The 19,743-nt window shown below is 44.1% G+C and overlaps 1 protein-coding gene across 4 annotated transcripts; it reads left to right on the top strand.

Annotated features, from left to right (window-relative positions):
• Nucleotides 1–7,663: 7,663 nt before the first annotated feature.
• Nucleotides 7,664–15,130, top strand: RFX5 (regulatory factor X5). Of its 4 annotated transcripts, none has more exons than XM_037126329.2 (10): nt 7,664–7,754; nt 8,601–8,729; nt 8,978–9,011; nt 9,475–9,557; nt 9,881–10,000; nt 10,193–10,312; nt 10,455–10,536; nt 10,836–11,037; nt 11,265–11,365; nt 11,519–15,129. In XM_037126329.2, the coding sequence occupies exons 2-10, from the start codon at nt 8,614–8,616 to the stop codon at nt 12,491–12,493; spliced, it is 1,833 nt and encodes a 610-aa protein (XP_036982224.2). In that variant the 5' UTR covers nt 7,664–7,754; nt 8,601–8,613; the 3' UTR covers nt 12,494–15,129. The 4 variants fall into 4 exon arrangements, with proteins under 4 accessions (XP_036982224.2, XP_036982233.2, XP_036982231.2 ...); XM_037126338.2 differs by lacking the exon at nt 7,664–7,754 and adding an exon at nt 7,791–7,815; XM_037126336.2 differs by lacking the exon at nt 7,664–7,754 and adding an exon at nt 8,342–8,408.
• Nucleotides 15,131–19,743: the final 4,613 nt, after the last annotated feature.

Genomic DNA, 19,743 nt, shown 5'->3' with positions numbered 1-19,743 from the left:
ATACATAACAGGTGCGAACAGACCAAAACATGGCTCAAGAACTCTAAGCGACCAAGAAATAACCAACCTATTAGATGCACAGTTCAAAACACTGGTGATCAGGATGCTCACAGAACTGGTTGATTTTAGTCACAAATTAGATGAAAAAATGAAGGCTAAACTAATTGAAATGAAGAAAAATGCACAGGAAACCAATAGTGATAGAAAGGAAACTGGGACTCAAATCAAGGGAGTGGACCAGAAGGAAGGGAAAAATGACCAAACAGAAAAATATGAAGAAACAAGAATTCAGAAAAATGAAGAGAGACTTAGGAACCTCCAGGACATCTTTAAATGCTCCAACATCCAAATTATAGGGGTACCAGAAGGGGGAAAGGAACAGCCACCAGTGGAAAACTTATTTGAACATATAATAAAGGAAAACTTCCCCAATCTGGCAAAGGAAATAGATTTCCAGGAAATCCAGGAAGCTCAGAGAGTCCCAAAGAAGTTGGACCCAAGAAGAAACACACCAAGGCACATCATCATTACATTAGCCAAAATTAAAATGAAGGAGAGAATCCTAGAAGCAGCAAGAGATAAGGGGACAGTCACCTACAAAGGAGTTCCCATCAGACTGTCAGCAGATTTCTCAAAAGACACCTTACAGGCAAGAAGGGGCTGGAAAGAGGTATTCCAAGTCATGAAATCCAAAGACCTACAACCAAGATTGCTCTATCCAGCAAAGCTTTCATTTAGAATGGAAGGGCAGATAAAGTGCTTCCCAGATAAGGTAAAGTTAAAGGAGTTCATCATCACCAAGCCCCTATTGTATGAAATGTTAAAGGGATTTAGGTAAGAAAAAGAAGATAAAAAATACGAACAGTGAGAGGACAGCAAACTCACAGTCATTAACAACCACACCTAAAACAAAAGCAAACTAAGAGGACAGCTATATCAGGAGCAGAACCATAGAAATGAAAATCACATGGAGGGTTAGGAACAGGGGAGTGGGAGGATAGAGAAGGGGGGAGAAGGTACAGAGAATAAGTAGCATAGAGGGTAAGTAGAAAATAGACAGGGGGAGGGCAAGAATAGTATAGGAAATGTAGAAGCTAAAGAACTTGTGACACATGGACATGAACTAAAGGGGGGGAATATGGGGGATGGGGTTCTTAGGGGGAGGGGTTTGTAGGGGGGAGGGAATGAAGGGGGAGAAATGGGACAACTGTCATGGCATAATCAATAAAATATATATTTTTAAAGCCAATCTCAGGCTAGAAGGCATTGGCAAGAAACATTCAAAGTCATGAAAAGCAAGGACCTACAGCCAAGATTACTCTACCCAGCAAAGCTATCATTTAGAATCAAAGAGCAGATAAAGAGCTTCCCAGGCAAGAAATAACTAAAGGAGTGCATCATCACTAAACCATTATTATATGAAATGTTAAAGGGACTTATTTAAGAAAAAGAAGATCAAAACTATGAACGCCCTGGATGTAATGACTGTGGGAGGGCTACTAAAAGGAGCAGACACAGAGGAGGTGACAAGAGAAAGAAACAACAGGTTGGAGGCACCACCTACATGTGACAACACTCCTCCAGCTTCATAGCTATTGTCCCACCTGTGCCTGAACGTCCCTAAGACGCACGTGCTGGAATAGTCCCGCTGCACAGGCAGGGGAGGGACAGGCCCTGACATGCACAGTGGCCCATCCAGGATCCAGAAGAGGAGGGAATGAGGAGTTGAGTCTAAACAATAAATAAAATGGCAAAAGATACATATCTATCATCAACTGAATCTAAACAAACTAAACAAACAAGAAGAACAGAGACAGAATCATGGATACAGAGAGCATTTTAATGGTTGCCAGATGGGAAAGGAATGTGGAGGAAAGGGTGAAGAGATGAGGGGATTACAAAGTACAAGTAGGTAGTTTCAGAATGGCCATGGGGGTGTAAAGTACAGTATAGGAAATGCAGCAGCCAAAGAATTTATACACCTGACCCACGGGCACGAACAAGGTATGAGGACGACCTGAGAGAGTGGGGGATGCTGGGTGGAGGAGGGCAAACGGGAGAAAATAAGGACAACTGTAATAGCTAAATCAATAAAATATAATTTTTAAAAAATAGTCGTCAGGGCTGCTTACTGCTCACACTCCTTCTCCATGGAATACTGTATCTGCACCCAGTGACACCAACACGCCCCACTCCACACCTTCTAGAAGGTCTGGGGGCAGCCAGGGTCCCAGATTTGAGGGCAGAGACCTGGGTTCAGACTCAACTCCCCATTCCTTCCTCTTCTGGGTCCTGGATGGGCCACTATGCGTGTCAGGGCCTGTCCCTCTCCTGCCTGTGCAATGGGACTATTCTAGCACGGTGTCTTAGGGACGTTCAGGCACAGGTGGGACAATAGCTATGAAGCTGGAGGAGTGTTGTCACATGTAGGTGGTGCCTCCAACCTGTTTTTTCTTCCTCTTGTCACCTCCTCTGTGTCTGCTCCTCTTAGAATCCCTCTCACAGTCATTACATCTAGAATGTGTGCAAGCGTGCACACACATGTGCGCCAGTGCTCACGTACTGGATCCCAGAAGAAAACAGCCCCACACAGGCAGGAGTAGGCAAAAGCTTCCCAATATATTAGGATCTCTAACTTCCAAACCAACTAATTCTATGGGAGCAGTTGGAGCCTTGGTCTGGAAGGTCAAAACACTCTTGAACTTTGGTCAATACCCTGGCCAGTCCCTAGCTCCTTATGGGCCTTGGCTTCCCAATTAACCAGTGAGGGTGAGATTCAGAACTTCATAAGCATGAGCTCAGCATAAAGGGAGCCAGGGCTCCCACCACGCTGGGCGTCCACGCTGTGGACAGAGTGGCTGTTCGGTGGTCCCCAACCTGGGCTCTCCTCAGACAAGGACTGGCCAAGTGCCCGCCTAGGTTCCCAAATGCTTGCCCTCTCCCCTGTGCCATCTCCATGTCTGCACACGGTCACACCAGCACAGCCTACTCCAGAGCCCCTGAGAGAGCCTGGGTGCAGCCAAGACCCCAACTTTGAGGACACAGAGCTGGCCTTATCCCTGACTCTGCATCCAGACCAGTCTGTGATCTGGGCAAAGCGCAGACTTCTGAGCACCTTCCAATTCTCCTCTCAGTGTCTCCCCACGATCCCCACCTCCTGGTGGCATGTCCTTGTGTAATGTGGATGTGCACCCTCCTTTTAAGTGTGGACTGCATTGGTGACTCCTTAGAAGATGGCAAAGTGATCCAAGGTCACTCCCAAGATTTGGTTATAAAAAGTCGGTGCCTAGCCCCTTGCTCACTCTGACCTGTGTGTTCTCTCTCTCTCTCTCTCAGTTCCCTCACTCTGGGGATTAAGCCTCTGTTTTATGAATTCCTACTGGGAGAGACCCACGTGGCCTAACACCAAAAGAGAGAAATAGACAGAGAGGAAGTCATGCCTTCCATCCAAACTGAATCCTGCCAACACCCCCAGTAGGCTCAGGTCCTGAGTGCAGCAGATCCTGCCTCAAGTGAGACCGCACCCCCAGCCTCCTGACAGGCACTGGCAGAAGCACTCAGCTGAGCCACGCTGGGTCCCTCGTCCAGGAAACCCGTGAGATGATAAGTGCTGGTTATGTCAGTGAGTGTGGGGCAATGTTGTCACACAGCAGTAGATCACTAGTGCGGTTTTCTCTGTGCCAGGCCCTGGACCTGCCCTCCTCCCTCCCTCCCCCGCCTCCTCCCAGGCTCCCACAGCCACACCGACCTCCTTTCTAACCTCCTCTCTGTCCAGACTCCTTCTGCCTCCAAGTGTCTGCACAGCCGTGCTTTCTGCCAGGCTGCACAGGCCTGAGTTTGTGCAGGCTGGCTCCTCCTGGTCATGCTGCTGGGAATAGAAATGTCAGCTCAGTGCGGATTGTTAGCCCTTCACCCAGTGGCCTCCGGGCCTCCTCGTAGCGCCTGCTCGGTTTCCACACAGAAGTTGTTCTTTCCCTTCGCATGTTTGTGTTTTCGTGGTTGTGTCCACCTTCCCTTCCAGACTGTCAGCTTTTAGAGGGAAGCGAACTTGGTATTTTTTAGCACAATTTGAGTGCACAGGGCACAGTGGCTAAGTGAACATATAGAAGGATCCATCCACCACTGACCACCTTGGTTGTACAGTTAAATTAAGTTGGCCATTTATATGAACTAGATTGATAACTCCTGAAGTTAATGTTATGATTCAAACCTTTTGTGGTTATTAAATTATGCTAAATTACCGAATAATCCCCAAAAATTCTATAGCACGTCCCTATACATTCCCCACATAACAAGATTGGAGAGATTCACCCCTTCACCTGCTCATTTGGAACCCAGAGATGGTCCATCACGTGCCTTCTCCATCCCCAGGATGTCAGCTCATCAGTCCGAGGGCACAGAACTGAGAGAAATACACGGTGGGGGATTGTGTCAGCCGGGTCTGCAATGGCACTCGTCATTCCTGTCCTCTTCCACTGGCAGTGACAGGGTCATCTTGCCTCGAAGGTGACTGAAAATACCATCCAGTTGTGTGGCCCAAAATGGGACAATGGATTTTGTTAAAGTTCTCCAACACAATGAGGAACTCATGTAGAAGTATTGGGCTTTTCAAGTCTTTACGGAGTTTTCACCATATGCCAAGCACTGTGCTGAGAGCTGGATGGAGATCGGACTGAGCAGCTGCTTGAGCTGGGAGAAGCTCCTGATATGAAGAAGGAACTAACACATGGCATGAAGTGCCCAGCACCCTGGAGTGAATGTGCCCTGGAAGTTCAATGAATAATTCTAGTTTTGGAGTTTATAGTAACTGAACTCCACTTTCAGAGATAAACAAGATATGGTACACAGAGGAAGACAGCAGCAGGAACTGTAGAAGCAGGTCAGTTGTGTATAACACATAATAAGAAATACTATGGAACCAATCCAATAGATTCAAAAATATTGAAGGAAAAGGATAATCATTCCTGTTAAATTAAAAGTGACTGGGAATATAAGGTGACCTCATTTTTGGACTAACTCTATGTCTAGATGAAAGCATGTAAATATGTTGAGGGGTAGTTTTCTGATTTTCTAAAATGTTTTTGTTTAATCAGAAGGCTTCCATCAATACATCGATAATATGCTTTGGTTGCATGTACTATTATCTTCAACTTGACATAAAGCACTGTAATGTAAACCAGTTATCACCATACTTCTCCACCCCCTGCCCCATGCAGGTCCACAGGTTTCAACCTGGTCTGTATTTTGTGTTCTACAACTCAAAGCCTGATTCAGGAGCTCAATTCACACTCTCTGAAATACAGAACTTAGGATGAGGACTATATTGTCCAGTAATGACAGGACGATAACTCCTACTGCAAGCCACCCCAAAACATTGACTCTTACAGAATTGATTCTGCTCTAATGGCAAGCCTGGGAAGGCGTCTCAGTTTGCTGTGTGGTCTTTTATTGCTGACAGAACAGTGAGTTTCATAACACGAATGCCATGACTCACTTGGCCATCAGAGGGCAGTACATGGCTGCTCATGCCTGTGACATTGAGTCTTAAATTTTGCCAAGCTCACCTTCAAAACAAGACCACTAGAGGGTCATACTGCTTCAAGGGTGACTGGGAAACATATGCTGTCTACAAAAGACCCAGCTCAGCTCAAAAGACACACAAAGACTCAAGGTTAAGAAATGGAAAAAGATATTTAACACAGATGGAAAACAAAAAAAGTTGTGATTTCAATACTCATATTAGACAAAATAGTCTTTCAAACAAAAGCTGTAGTAAGAGACAAAGAAGGATATTACATAATGACAAAGAACTCAATCCAACAAGAGGATAAAACTCCTGTAAACATTTATGCACCCACCCCAGGACCACCTAAATATATAAAGCAAATATTGATGGGCATAAAGGGAAAGATCGACAGAAATACTATTATAGCAGGGGACTTTACCACCCCATTGACATCAGTGGATAGATCTTCCAGACAGAAAATCAAAAGGGAAACAGCAGTCTGAAATGACACATAGACCAGATGGATTTCATTGATATTTTCAGTGCATTTCACTGCAAAACACAAGAATTTATATTCCTTTCAAGTGAACATGAAACATTTTCCAGGATAGACCACATGTTAGACCATAAAACAAGCCTCAATAAATTTAAGAAGATTGAAAGTATATCAAGCATCTTCTCTGACCACAATCCTATTAAACTAGAAATCAACTACAAGGAAAAAATTGAAAAACACACAACTACATGAAGGCTAAATAATTGAAAAAAATTTTAATCAAAGTCTTTTATAGAAAGGAGGTGGGTCAAGGATGTCATCAGAAAAGAAAATGGAAATTTATTGGGGGGTGACAATGGCTTCTCATTGGCTGAGTTGCATTTTTCCCATTGGCTGGGCTTGTTGCTGGGCTAGAAGAAAATCATCCTTGCCCCTTCAGGGTGGTAGAGTAAGACACCTTTCATTTGTAGATGCAAGGTCTCATCTATTCCTGTTTGGATTAATTGACAATGAGTAGTAGGGTAAGAGATCTCCCTCCAGAGACAGTTTAGACTCCAATTATATTTGAAATTTCCTTTATTAGTTTTCACAGTTCATTGCTTTCATCTGATTCATGAGCTAAAAAGTCTTAACTAAGAGGGTTAAGAACCCATGACCTATTCAGTTCAAAGTTCTGTGAGAGTAAAAAGTTCATCTGAGCTCTGGCCAGATACCTCAGTTGGTTAGAGCTTCCCTTCTATATGCCAAGGTTGCAGTCGGGGCACATACAAAAAGCAACCAATTAATGCATAAATAAGTGAAGCAACAAATCGATGTTTCTCTCTCTCGAATCAATAATTTAAAAAAAAAATCAACCACTCATCGATGCAAATAAATGCATGGATCAGTGGAACAAATCATTTCTCTCCCCTGCCCCCGGGGCAGGGGGTGAAGGGGGAGAGATTGGGGGTGGGGGTTGTCAGCCAAAATTCTAGTGTTCATTAGTGCAGCATTATGGGGCTGCAAATACATTAGCAACTCTTTGTAAGGAAATGAAGTACATACGGGAAACAAGGAACACTAAGAGCATTTGAGCATACAATTCAGCTTCTGTAGTACAGCAGCTGAGGTTTCCAGGCGCGCGTCTTGAGGACAGTGAGCCTGTTGGCAGGTTTGTTGTGAGTGCTTGTATATATATGGTGGCTGGGGCAGGGGAGGGGATGGTTCAACATGTTTTTCATGAAAAAGGGGGTTATGTGAGCTTACGGCGAATTTCCATCACTACTACCCATAATTTTCCAGTTATTTTTATTATCCACTGGTTCTTTTCTTCCAGTAGCTCTCACAACCAAAGGCAAAAGTGAAACACGAAAGGAGAGAGCAAAGGAAAAGGAAGCTCCAAAGGAAACCAAGCTTTCGTCCTGCGGTCCCTTTAAGAGAAGAACCTCTTGGGACCGGCAGTCCCAACCGACCCCAGTTTTAACCGAAACCTAACCCGGACTTCCCCCTCTTGACTCAAATAAGACCAACTTTGGATTTTCCCTCCCCTATTGACCAATCAGATTCTGTTACCAGGCAGACTTTTTCTGCCGCCTGTGAGAACTCGGCGCCTTCTGGCTCCTGGTGGCAGCAACGACCAATGAGACAGCAGGCTGTCGGAGTATCTAGGCAGATCGGGGCTGCTCCAGCCATTCAGAAAAAAGAAAATAAAGCAACGCACTAGCCCGCCGGGCCAGGACCGTGGGGCTGGGCTGGAGCGAAGGTGGCTACGAGGTAGTTTCTCTTTCTCCCTTACCTTTTTTTGTTGCTTGTGCGGGAAGGCGACTGTTCAAAGGTGGGAGGGGGCAATATGAGTTGGGAGGAGAGCAGAAAAAGATTTTAGCTGTATTTTCAACAGCTTCTTCACCCATGTGCACGTGCCCCGAATCTGGGACCTCATTTCCCCAATCGGGTTCCCTACGTCCAGCCCGGGAGTTCCGCTACCCCGAACCCCCTACTTCACAGCAACCCGGGATTGAATAGAGGGGGAAGGGTGGGAGGTGGGGGCGCGCATCCGGATGGGATGTTGAGGGAGATGACGTAGGGGCCGGCGACATGGGGAGGGGGAGCGGCGGGGGGAAGCAGTGGCAAGATTAAGTAATGAGAACTTGGGCCCAGTTTTTTCCTAACCCAGAAGAGCAGGACATGTTCGTGTCCTTTCTGACCTCCCAGGCAAATTCATTGGTGAACCTATATCAGAGAATTAGATAACTTTGTTTTGTGGTTGTTGTTTTTGAGGGCGAAGAGGGCAGTATGAGGTCAGAATCAGAAATGAAAATTTCTTACGTGGATTCCTAATTCCCCTATCTCTTCCTTTACAGTTTTCCACATATAGGAGACTGCAGGAAGGTGGGGCAGATAGACTGGAGATGGCAAAGATCTTTTGGGGTATATATGGGCCTGGAGAAGTAATAGAATAATTTGTAATTTTGGGGTAAGGCACGTGGTGAGAAAAAGCATTGGAGAAATTCGGAGGCTTTCTTTCTGTTTGTTTCTCTTTCTGGTTAGAGAGATGAGTGCCCTGGGGTCTCTGGGGGAAGGGAAGTTAAATCTTCATGTCCTGTCTCCTGTCAACTCTAGCCCTCATGCCAGTATGGCAGAAGATGAACCTGATGCTAAGAGCCCAAAGACTACAGGAAGGGCCCCCTCAGGTAGTGCTGAGGCAGGAGAACCTACCACCCTTCTTCAGAGGCTGCGGGGTACCATTTCGTAAGTACTCATGACCACCTCCAAATCTTGTTCCAGACCTGGGTGTAGATCCCTGTAGTACCTCACTTCCTCTGTAGATGAACTGCCTCTCCCTGAGCAAGTGCATCTGATGAGGGGGAGATTCTTCACATGGTAGCAATTCTTGAGCACCTGCCAGACATTTGAGTCCTCTTCCTCTCCCTAGCATTCAGACACAGAATGGGGAAAAATTTTGTGTCTGACCTTCAGCTTTCTCCTCTTCTCCACAGTAAAGCCGTGCAGAACAAAGTAGAGGGAATCTTGGTAAGTATTTTGGGGAGAAGGGCAATAGAGAGATGGAATTAGTGGGGGATGAGGATGGTGAGGGCAATGGGCCAATGAAAGGTTTTGTGGGAGAGGCCATGTTTTCTCCCCTGTCAGAAGATAATTGGCTTTGCAATATACTACCAGTTTGACCTTGAGCATCTCACTTCATCTCTCTGGGACCTGTTGTGTAGAAGCCCAGAGAAATAGATTCACAGCCAATCCCCTCTGCTCCCCCTGACAGCTTGGTCCCTCTGACACCAAGGGGTCAACCATGGTGGCCCCTAAGGACTCCTCAGAGCACAGTGAGCACCCAGCTTCAAATCACACTAAGGTCTTTTTTTTTTTTTTTCAGTCTGACAGTCTCGAAGTCAGCTAGACTTTTTGGTAAGGGTCAGAGGGTCCTACCTTGGGTCCTTCTTGGCCTTATTATTTCTCCTGCCTCTGTTCTTCTCTACCTCAGCAAGATGTACAGAAATTCTCAGACAACGACAAGCTGTATCTCTACCTTCAGCTCCCCTCAGGGCCCAGTACTGGAGACAAAAGGTATGTTTGGTGCTAGACTTTTAGATGTCAGAGATTCTGATTTTTTAAAATAAACTAATTGTTTTATTTAGCACCTTGGCTCTTGATGCAGTGTAAGAGGCTCTGATTCTTAAAGGCTTACTGGGAAAGGGTGGGTGAATAGGAATCCTCATCACGGCTGTCCTTGATCAAGAAGAAAAGCCCCTGACCTGCAACTGGTTTACCAGAGAAAGGTGGATTCTGAGGGAAGTGATTTGGTCCAGCACTGCTGAAGTGATAGTCTGGATAGAACCAGGACAACTATTGGGAATTTAGTAATGGTTTTCTCTGTTACTCTCTTGCAGCTCAGAGCCAAGTACACTTAGCAATGAGGAGTACATGTATGCCTATAGGTGGATCCGCAACCACCTAGAAGAGCATACTGACACCTGTCTGCCAAAGCAAAGTGTTTATGATGCCTATCGGTGGGTGGATGTGGGGAGTGGAGGGTGGGTGAGTGGGCATAGGACCACCCCTTACCCTTGCAGAGCTCCCTGCCTTGATAGAGCCTGACTTCTTAAAAAGGCTTTCCCAAACTTCATCCCCAGGGACCCTCTAAACCCACCATGACCTTCTTCTCTGAGTACCTTCTCATTCTGCACAATCCCCCCCCCCAGGAAGTATTGTGAGAGCCTCGCTTGTTGCCGCCCACTCAGCACAGCCAACTTTGGCAAAATCATCAGAGAGATCTTCCCTGACATCAAGGCCCGAAGGCTTGGTGGCCGGGGGCAGTCCAAGTATCCTTGACTGGAAAGGGTGGGGCTGGAGGACCTGGGGAGGAAAACTTACGGATGCGGAGAGCCAGGAGTGGAAACAGCCCAACCTCCCTTAAGGGGCTTAGAGAGCCCCATCTGTTGGTTTCTCCTTAAATCCCATCAGATATTGCTACAGTGGCATACGAAGAAAGACCTTGGTATCTATGCCACCCTTGCCTGGCCTTGACTTAAAGGGCTCTGAGAGTGTAAGTAACAGACAACCCTGTGATTGCACTCTTCTCTCCAAGGTAGAAGTCAGAGGTCTTTGGGACATGTTTTGAGGACTGACACAGACTAGGTGATTCTGCACATAGCTTCTGGGTATATAGGATATGCCCTCTGCCCCCCGTATGGCTGAGGCAGAGGATGAAGAGAACATGTGAGTTTCTGAGACAGGCTACTCCCATCCCCAATCTGGACTTACTGTAGCCAACAATGGATATTTAAGAGGGGCCAAAGTTCCTTTAGTCCAGAGTATTATGAGGCCTGTCCTTCCCCACTGCAGCCAGAAATGGGCTCAGAAGTAACCCCAGCACCTCGGGATGAACTGGTTGAGGCAGCCTGTGCCCTGACCTGTGACTGGGCTGAGCGAATCCTGAAACGGTCCTTCAGTTCCATTGTTGAGGTCGCCCGCTTCCTGCTGCAGCATCATCTCATCTCAGCCCGATCTGCACATGCCCATGTGCTCAAAGCCATGGGACTTGCTGGTGGGTGAACCCTGTCCTCTGTCCTGAGAAACCCTCAGCTACTTTGAACTTCAAAAGCTCTCCCACATGCTAGGGTAGAGACACCTGGGATTTGCCTTTTATTCCTGGAAACCCTTCTAGAACATGCCTTGGACCACCTTCTTTCTATTACCCTCTACCAGTCAGAATTGCCACACTTCCCATTCTGTTCCCCCTTCACCTTACTATCTTTTCTGGCACTTCTGCAGAAGAGGATGAACATGCCCCTCGGGAGCGATCATCTAAATCTAAGAATGATGTAGAGAATCTAGAGGGTGGAGCCCATAAGAAACCAGAGAGACCAACCCAGGTAAGGACGTTGATACCCCTGACCTTGCTGCCCTGGCCTTTGGTGCTTAATATACCCTTCCCCCATGGGTCTCATACTTTTTCACTTCCTGTGCTTACGTTTCCTCCAATGTCCAGTCTTCTCATTTACTGTGTTCCTCTCTTTACTTCTTAGCCTCCTCAGGAACTGGAATCCCGAGCTGGGTCTGGTCCTCCAGCACGGAGCGAGCGGAAGAAGAGCATAGTAGAGAGTCCAACCCCAGCAGCCAATAACCCGCAGGTTAATGCCCTGATGGCCCGCCTGCCTCTTCTCCTCCCCCGGGCCCCTCGCTCCCTTATTCCGCAAATCGTCTCTCCAACCATGGTGGCCCCCAAGCTTCCTTCAGGCACTCTGAAGTTGACTCCACTGCCTGTGTCCAATAGGATTAGGGGGTCCCAGGCAGCTGTGCCCATCATTAATATGATCTTACCAACTGTCCCTGCTTTGCCTGGACCTGGGCAGGCTCCACCTGGGGGGCTCACTCAGCCACAGAGCACAGAAAGTAGGGAGGTAGGCATAGGTGGGGACCCAGGACCTCATGACAAGGCTGTCAAGAGGACAGCTGAAGTACCTATGAGTGAGGCCAATGGGCAGGACCCACCAGCTAAAGCAGCAAAGCAGGATATAGAGGGTACAGGGAGTGATGCCAAAAGAAAACGGGGGCGCCCTCGAAAAAAATCAGGTGGAGGAAGTAGGGAAAGAAATTCTACCCCTGACAAGTCAGCAGCTGCCATGGACTCTGCCCAGTCCTCAAGGTTACCACGGGAGACATGGGTCTCTGGAGGGGGAGACAATTCAGCTGGAGGGTCAGAGAGGCCAGGGCCAGTGGGAGAGGCTGAGAAGGGGATGGTGCTTGCCCAGGGTCAGGAAGGTGGTGCTGTTTCCAAAGGAGGAAGGGGCCCCAGTTCCCGCCATGCCAAAGGAGAAAAAATTCCTCTTGTCACCCCAAAAGTGAGTGTCATCAGGGGCAGTAGAAGCCAAAAGGATGCTCTTCATTTGGAAAAGGGAAAGGTCGACACTGCAGCACAGGGTAATAAAGATTTAAAGGGGCATACACTTCAAAGTTCCTCATCCCATGAGCAGAAAGAACCCAAAGCAATACCCCCATGATAAGTATGTGGAGAAGAGCACTTATATCCAGATGTGAACTAACTTATCTGCCTGCCTCATAGAAGCCCTTCACCTCACTTGCTTTTCCTCTGGCTCTTGTTTGAAGGGAATTCATGCTCTTCTGTATAGACAGCTGAGGCACTCTGTCTTAGACAGTGCCTGCTTCCTATCCTTGACCTTTTCCGCTCAATACCTTTGGTTTTAGAGTCACTAACCTGTAATGACCTTACCTGAATCCCTGTGCTATATCCTGTGGGAACACAGGAATGGAGTGATATGATGAACTTATAGTTAGGGATCTTTTGGTTCTAAGGTGTAGTAAACCTAACTCTAACTGACTTTAAAGTTTCCTGGCTCATGTAAAGTCCAGAGGTAGTGCTGGCTCCAGGTAAAGCTGGTCCGGTGGCTCTGAATGTCTCTAAATACCCGATTGACTTCCTCCATGCCTCCCCACCCCTGCTCTTCCACCTTCTGTGGGATCATTGGAATCCTGGGCTGCCTTGGGGCTGCCAGCACTCCTAGGACACAATTACAATGTTTCATCATTTACGTCCATCCAGAAATGGCATCTTTGTTCCAGGAATCCTAGCAAAAAACCTCTGATTCACTGATTAGGACAACTCGTGTCATGTCCACCCCTAACCAATCCCGGTGGCCAGGGAGATGATATATGCTGGTTTGCTTATTCTACATCAGGGAATGCACCTGTGGAATAAAGGGTGGGATTATCTTCCTCACTCCTTACAAACTGGGAGGGGGAAGTTCCTGGGGAGGCATCTGACACCTGGCCACTACTATGAAGTACTGTGGTTTTAGCTTGCTAGGTTGAGATCAGCTGTACCTGCTTTTATCCTCATAGTTTTGCATTTTTCTTACTGCAGCTGTCACTCTTCTTACTCTGGTCTCAGAAGGAATGAGAGGGAAGTCATTGTCCTTTATGGACTATCTCTTCAGTCTCATTTAGATGACAATCTCCCCTCTCCCCTTTTTTCCACCTATGGCTCAAAGATGGAGCTCCTTCCTTTTCCTGTTTCTGAACTTCAGTTTCTCCTCATTTCTGCTTCCCTATCTCCCACCCTACTGCACTTTTACTGAATAGTGAGATTTACTTCTAGTCACTTAATTAAATTCATTCTGTATCCACCAGGTGTCAGTCTCTCACACGTCAGGACTAACCAGGCTTGTGGGGTTTAGGGCGGCTGTACGGAAGGAGGTGTCTGCATATCAGGGAGTAGTACCAGTGGAAGGGAATCCAGACCCTCCAGGGGGATCTTTGGGAAGACCAGTAAACCAACCAATATTTATCAAGGACCTACTTCGTCTTCTATGTAGGGTAGTTTCTGTCAGGGAATCTTGGTTCTTCCCAAGAAATACAGATTTTCTTTCAGGGAGACTTCATTTGTTCATTTACTTCCACCACAGCAGATTTTTAAAAATTATATGTAATGTTTGATATCTATAAAGAATATATTTAACATGAATAAATTATGAAGCATAATAATTAAATGACTACCTATGACCCATCACCCAACTTATACATTAAAACATTAGAAGTATCATTGACTTCCTTGTGTTCCTCCCCCGCCCTGTACCCTACCTCTCCCTAGATGCAACTACTGTCTTTAATTTTGTGTTTATTAGTTACCTACTATATATATATATATATCCTCAAAAAATGTATTGTTCAGTTTTGCTTTTAGCTTTATGAAAATTTTATACTCAAATAGTAAAGTACCCTGTAGTTTGCTTTTTTCACTTCACATTTTTTCCAAGGTTCATCCATACTGTAGATAGCTATGATTCATTCATTTTCATCAAGTACATAAACCAAAAGTTACTTACCCATTCACCTATCGATGGACTTGGGCCTATTTCCAGTTTTTTGCTATTATAAACAATGCTGCTATGAATATTCTTACACAGGTTAGTGCCTTTGTTTTTCGCAGGATTTCTAAAAAGTTTTCTAAGATGCTTCTTTAAGTCTCTATACCATGTGCATTGGGGACTTTTTTCTCTGGAAGAGTTTACATCAGATTGAAATGAACCACCCCTTGAAAATTTGGTAAAACTCACCTGTTAAGCCATTTGAGCCATTTCTTTTTGGGAAAAATGTTTACTACTGATTCATCAGTCTCTTTAAAAATTATAAGCCATTTGTGCTTTCTAGTTCTTTAAATCTTTTTAAAATTTACTTACTGTATTTTGCCATGTATAATGTACACCTACAGTTTTGTGCGCATTATATGTGGGATCATTCTTATGGCATGTAATCATTATGCCCATGTATAATGTGCATTCTTATGTTTTTTTCTCAAAAATTTGGGCAAAAAGGTACACAATATGCACAGCAAAATACGGTATTTACTTTTTAGAGAGAGAAACATCAGTGTGGTAGAGATACATCAATAAGTTCCCTCTGGCGTGCCCCTTGGGGACCCAGCCCGAAACCCAGGCACATGCCCTGACCTTGAATGGAACCGGTGGCTTTTTGGTTCATAGGCCAGCACTGAATCCACTGAGCCACAGCAGCCAGGGCTCCATTTCTTCTCGCATCAATTTAGGAAAAGTGTCTTTTTAGAATTTTGTGCATTTTATGTCTTTTTTAAGATGAAATTTGTATTTGTGCTTTGTGTAGTCGCACCCTCTTTTTCATTTCTGCTAGCGCTTGTTTTTACCATTAATTATGGACTTTCTATAGTATTTCCTTCTGATTTCTTTAGATTTAACTTTGTTACTTTATAACATCTTAATTTTGACACATTAATTTTCAAGCTTTTTTTTTCTACTGAGTTTTTAAGCACCTGCTTCTCTACATTCCCCAGGTTTTCCCGTTGTAAAATATTTTAATTATTATTTAGTTCTAAGAACATTTAACTTACCTTTATGACTTTTTTGATTCATGAATTATTTCACAAAGTTTTTTAATTTCCAAGTGTTTGGATATTTAAAAATTTATCTTTTTGATATTCTTAGTTTAATCATTTGTGCTCAGAGAATGTAGTCTCTGTGATACCAGTTCTTTGAAATTTGTGGGGATTGTTGATTGTTATTTTATATTCTGTAACTTATCTTGGATGTCTAAAATCTGTTTTGTTTTGCCTGTGGTAGCTTGTTTCCTTGTATATTTTATCTTCTTGGATTTTGAGCTCATATTTTGTTAAACTTCATCTTTAGGAATCCAAACAGCCTAAACTGTAGGTACCTACCTACAGAGGGGACTTGCATTGGCTTCTGCCAGGAGCCAAAGGGTGTTTCTGACCTGGGACTGTGTCAGCTCCTTCAAGAGTCCCAATTTAATTCAGGAGTGTGAGGTTTCTCCCCTTCCTTGGCTAGGCCCAGTGGTTAGCTTGTGTTCACAATACAGGTATTGGTGTTTGTACTGGGACAAACCTGCTTTTCCTACTGCATGTTGTTTGTCCTTCATACAGGTTTCAATTTAATGTAATTTTTTTCTTCTTTTTCTGATTTCCCTTTCTAGCAGGCTCAGCAATGTGCTAAATATGTCTGCTGTGATTTGTCCAGGATCTAGTATTTTACTGGGAAAGCCTTTTCTCATCCATACTGCCAGGAGTAGGAGCTGATTATTGTGATTTTGTTTTCCTTCTTGTTTTTTAAGCGCTGGGCATTTGCACATTTGCATTTGTTAGAACCTAGTTGATTTAGGCTCTGTCTTCAAGTTAGTAATGATCACAGCACAGTGTGTCACTTAACAGTAAGCACAGAAAGCTGTGGAAGCCCAGAAGAATAGCACACAGCTCAGACTGGGATCAGGGATGACTTCCCAGAAGAGGTGAGTAGGCATTTAGCTGGACGAGTCTACCTCATAAAGCAAGAACAGAAAGACATAACACGTGGTTTAAAAAAAAGAAAAGAAAAATAGAGTTAAATCATGATACTTAACTACTGCATAAAAGCTGAATGTATATTCAGAGAGATCATCTTGGGCTGAGTAATTTGGGAAGGCTTCATGGACAAGGTAGTCTTGAGTTAAGCCTTTAAGGTAAGTAGACTTTAGATAGGTGAGAAACAGGAAGGCAGTCTGGGAAAAGCAGGGGTTTGGTAGTGTAGGCATGACAGTACAACCCAGTAAAGTGACCTGTCAGGCAGAGGGCATGTGTATGAACGATAGAAATAAACTAGAACAACACAGCTGTTACCGTTACCTGTTGATTGGATGAAAGTATAAATGGTATAAAGTTTGCATTCAAGGATGGGAGAACTGGAGTCAAAAGGAACCAGCCGGGCAACTGTTGCCATTATCCACGCGGGAGGGGATGAGGGACTGGACAAGGCTGCTGACACATTAGAGATGGCAGACGTGGAGACATGGGAAAGTAAACCACTGGTAATAGGATAGATAGAAGCATCCAAGGAAATACTCTCTTTACCATGACTGGGTTTGAAATGTATCCATTCACTTTGGGAGACAAGGCCAAGGGTGATTTTGAGATTTACATGAATGTTACAGGGTTTTTAAGTAGTCTGTTTTAAAAACTTACTCTACTTTAAAATCTAACAGGAAACAAGTTACTCTGTAGTAAAGGCAGTCTTCAGTTCACTAGATGAAGGGCTAAACTAAGATTTGGAGGACTATCCTGCTTCCTCTCTGCCTACCATTCCTTATTCTCTCCCAATACCCTGTTACCCATTCCCTTTCTCTCCAAGTGTCATCGCCTTTCATTTTAGCCCTATCATAAATGAAGTTAAAGATAATTTATAATTTACTGAAATTGAATTAAGATTTTGCTATTAAACCAAAACAGTCAGTCTAGTATATGGCCCCAGGTAAATGAATTTATTGCCCATTTTTGTGGATAACAAGTTGCTTTAGAAATCAGAGCAAATGAAGCCCTGGCTGGTGTGGCTCAATGGATTGAGTGGCAACCTTCGGACTAAAGGGTCGCCGGTTTGATTCCCAGTCAAGGTTATGTGCCTGGGCTGCAGGCCAGGTCCCCAGTAGGGGGCGTATGAGAGGCAACCACACATTGATGTTTCTCCTTCCCTTTCCCTCTCTAAAAATAAGTAAATAAAATCTTTTAAAAGAAGAGAAGAAATGAAAGCAAATGCTATGTCCACTCACATACCAAATGGGAATTAATGCCATTATATATTTGTCTAAGTGTTTTGTCTCATGTTCTACTTCCTCAGGAGGTCTACTCCTTTGTGTAGGATCATCCTGCTGGCTCCATCCTAAAATCAAGCATAACATAACTAATAAAGCAGTATTTATTAAATGCTGATGAGGAAAATTTTTTGCTGGGAAGAGCATAACTTTAGTTCAACTCTTAGCTTTACCACTTGCCATGAGATTTTGAAAATTTAGACCAGTTTTTTCAAACTGTTGCTTGTATCCTATTAGTGGTTTGTGAAACTGATTTAGCAAGATGCAAAAGTTTTAAAAAAGTGAAATGAAATAGCCCTGGCCAGGTGACTAAGTTGGTTGGAGCATCCTCCTGTGCGCTGAAAGGTTGTGGGTTTGATCGTGTCGGGGCACGTGACCTAAGTTGTACACTGTGCTCAGTGTTTTGTCTCACTTGGATGTGCGCACACCCATGTGTGTCTCTCTCCCTCCTTTCTAAAATCAATCAATAAGTCCTTGGGTGAGGATTTTTTAAAAAATAAGTAAAATAAAATAAAAAATATGGCCCTGGCTGGTGTGGCTCAGTGGATTGAGTCAATCGATGTATCTCTCACACATTAATGTTTCTCTCCTCTTTCTTCCCCTCTCTCTAAAAATAAATAAAATCTTTAAAAGAACAGAAGATATCAGTGCACTGAATAGAGTAAGGGTAAATGTTGTTTCATGAAACTTAGCTCAGTGAAGACATGATTATGTGTTCTTCAGTGGTCATGGTATAACAGCATTTCTTACTGTGGGTTGAATTGTTTTCACATAATTTTGAAAACACAGTGGCAACCATTTGAATCTCAGGTTCCATAAAATAGGATAAAGTCTTTTTCATAGGGTTTTAATGAGGAATAAATCAGATAATGTTTGTATTATTACACAGTAGGGGCTTGAGTAATAAATAATGCCTATCTTATTTTCTCAAAATAAAAAGCCCCAAATATAATAGCTTGGGGGGATCAGTCTTTATCATTTCTTTAACTACAGGAGTGTTTAAAACAGAACTAGGACTGTATTATGACCTGAGTTCTCTAGTTTTACCAACTTATGATGAGTAAGCCAACTTCTTTCTCCAGTTCGATAAAATTTAAATAAGATAAGTGACATTACCTGACCCTATTGGTACTCTCCTAGTGCTATAACAACAAAACTTTTCTTCTGGCAGATACTAAGGATACAGCTAGAAGACAAAAATGATTCCTTGCCTGCCTTGAGGAGCTCAGACTAGACAGGGGTTTGAAGGCTCATAGAAACAGAGGGTAACCTAAACAAATGAACAAACAAAAAAACCACTTCAGAAGAAATCAGAAAGAAAAAGTCATAAAAATACAAAAAAATTACACGAGCTCTCAGAACTACAAACTGAAAACTTGAAACTTCTATTTGTGTGTGTCGGGGGGGGTCTACTTAATAAAAGACTTAACAACCGTTTGTAGCTATAAAAAGTTTGAACAGAGATGTTCCTGAAATGTGTTTTTATTATTAGAAAATTAAAAACGTCCTACTATAAAAAGCAGAGCTGTTGTGTCCCTTTTTACAGTATTTCAAAGATGTGGTCTTAGGGCCCTTGGAAATGCTCCCCCTGCAGGAGAGGAATGTGTGACACGAAGTTCTAGGCGTGCCCTGGCCCCGGTAGTTCAGTTGGTTAGCTCAGTAGCAGACCCTGGTACTGAAGGTTGTGGGTTGATCCCAGGTCAGGCAGGGCTCAGGGCACATACCAATGGGTGAATCAATGCATAAGTAAGTGGAACAACAAAGTCAGTGTTTCTCTTTTTCTTTCTCTCTCTTCCTCTAAAAGTTAATTTAAAAAAGAATTGTAGGCAAAAGCATGGCCATTACATCTCAAAACCTTCCTGACAGCTAACTGGGAGCTGGCCAAGAGCTGCTAGGCCTGACAGATGGGCTAATGATTCCCCACTCCACTGGATCAGTGACAAATTTAAACTACCTTTTGCACTCTCAGCCTCATCTTTTGTTGCTGTACTTCTGCTTTAACATAGCTTACCAGCCTGTCCCCTCATAATTTGAGCAAATTCCCATTTCTGTTCTTAGCATACTTTTTTTTTTTAGCCTCTCTTTTGTTATGCTGGGTCATACCCAATAAGTCTTCTGAGACCTGGTT

The sequence above is a fragment of the Artibeus jamaicensis genome, unplaced genomic scaffold (assembly GCF_021234435.1).
Source record: "Artibeus jamaicensis isolate MK-2021 breed Jamaican fruit bat unplaced genomic scaffold, CSHL_Jam_final contig_1715, whole genome shotgun sequence".
In the NCBI taxonomy this organism is placed as follows: domain Eukaryota; kingdom Metazoa; phylum Chordata; class Mammalia; order Chiroptera; family Phyllostomidae; genus Artibeus; species Artibeus jamaicensis.
The sequence above is the reverse complement of the archived record's forward strand: the minus strand, read 5'-3'. Positions and strand labels throughout refer to the sequence as shown.

Coding starts and splice junctions, on each gene's coding strand:
- RFX5 (XM_053670501.1), top strand. CDS start 8,576: ATGTCCTGTCTCCTGTCAACTCTAGCCCTCATGCCAGTATGGCAGAAG. Junction 8,730..8,913: donor AGGCTGCGGGGTACCATTTC/GTAAGTACTCAT, acceptor TCCTCTCCCTAG/CATTCAGACACAGAATGGGG. Junction 11,366..11,518: donor AACCAGAGAGACCAACCCAG/GTAAGGACGTTG, acceptor TTTACTTCTTAG/CCTCCTCAGGAACTGGAATC.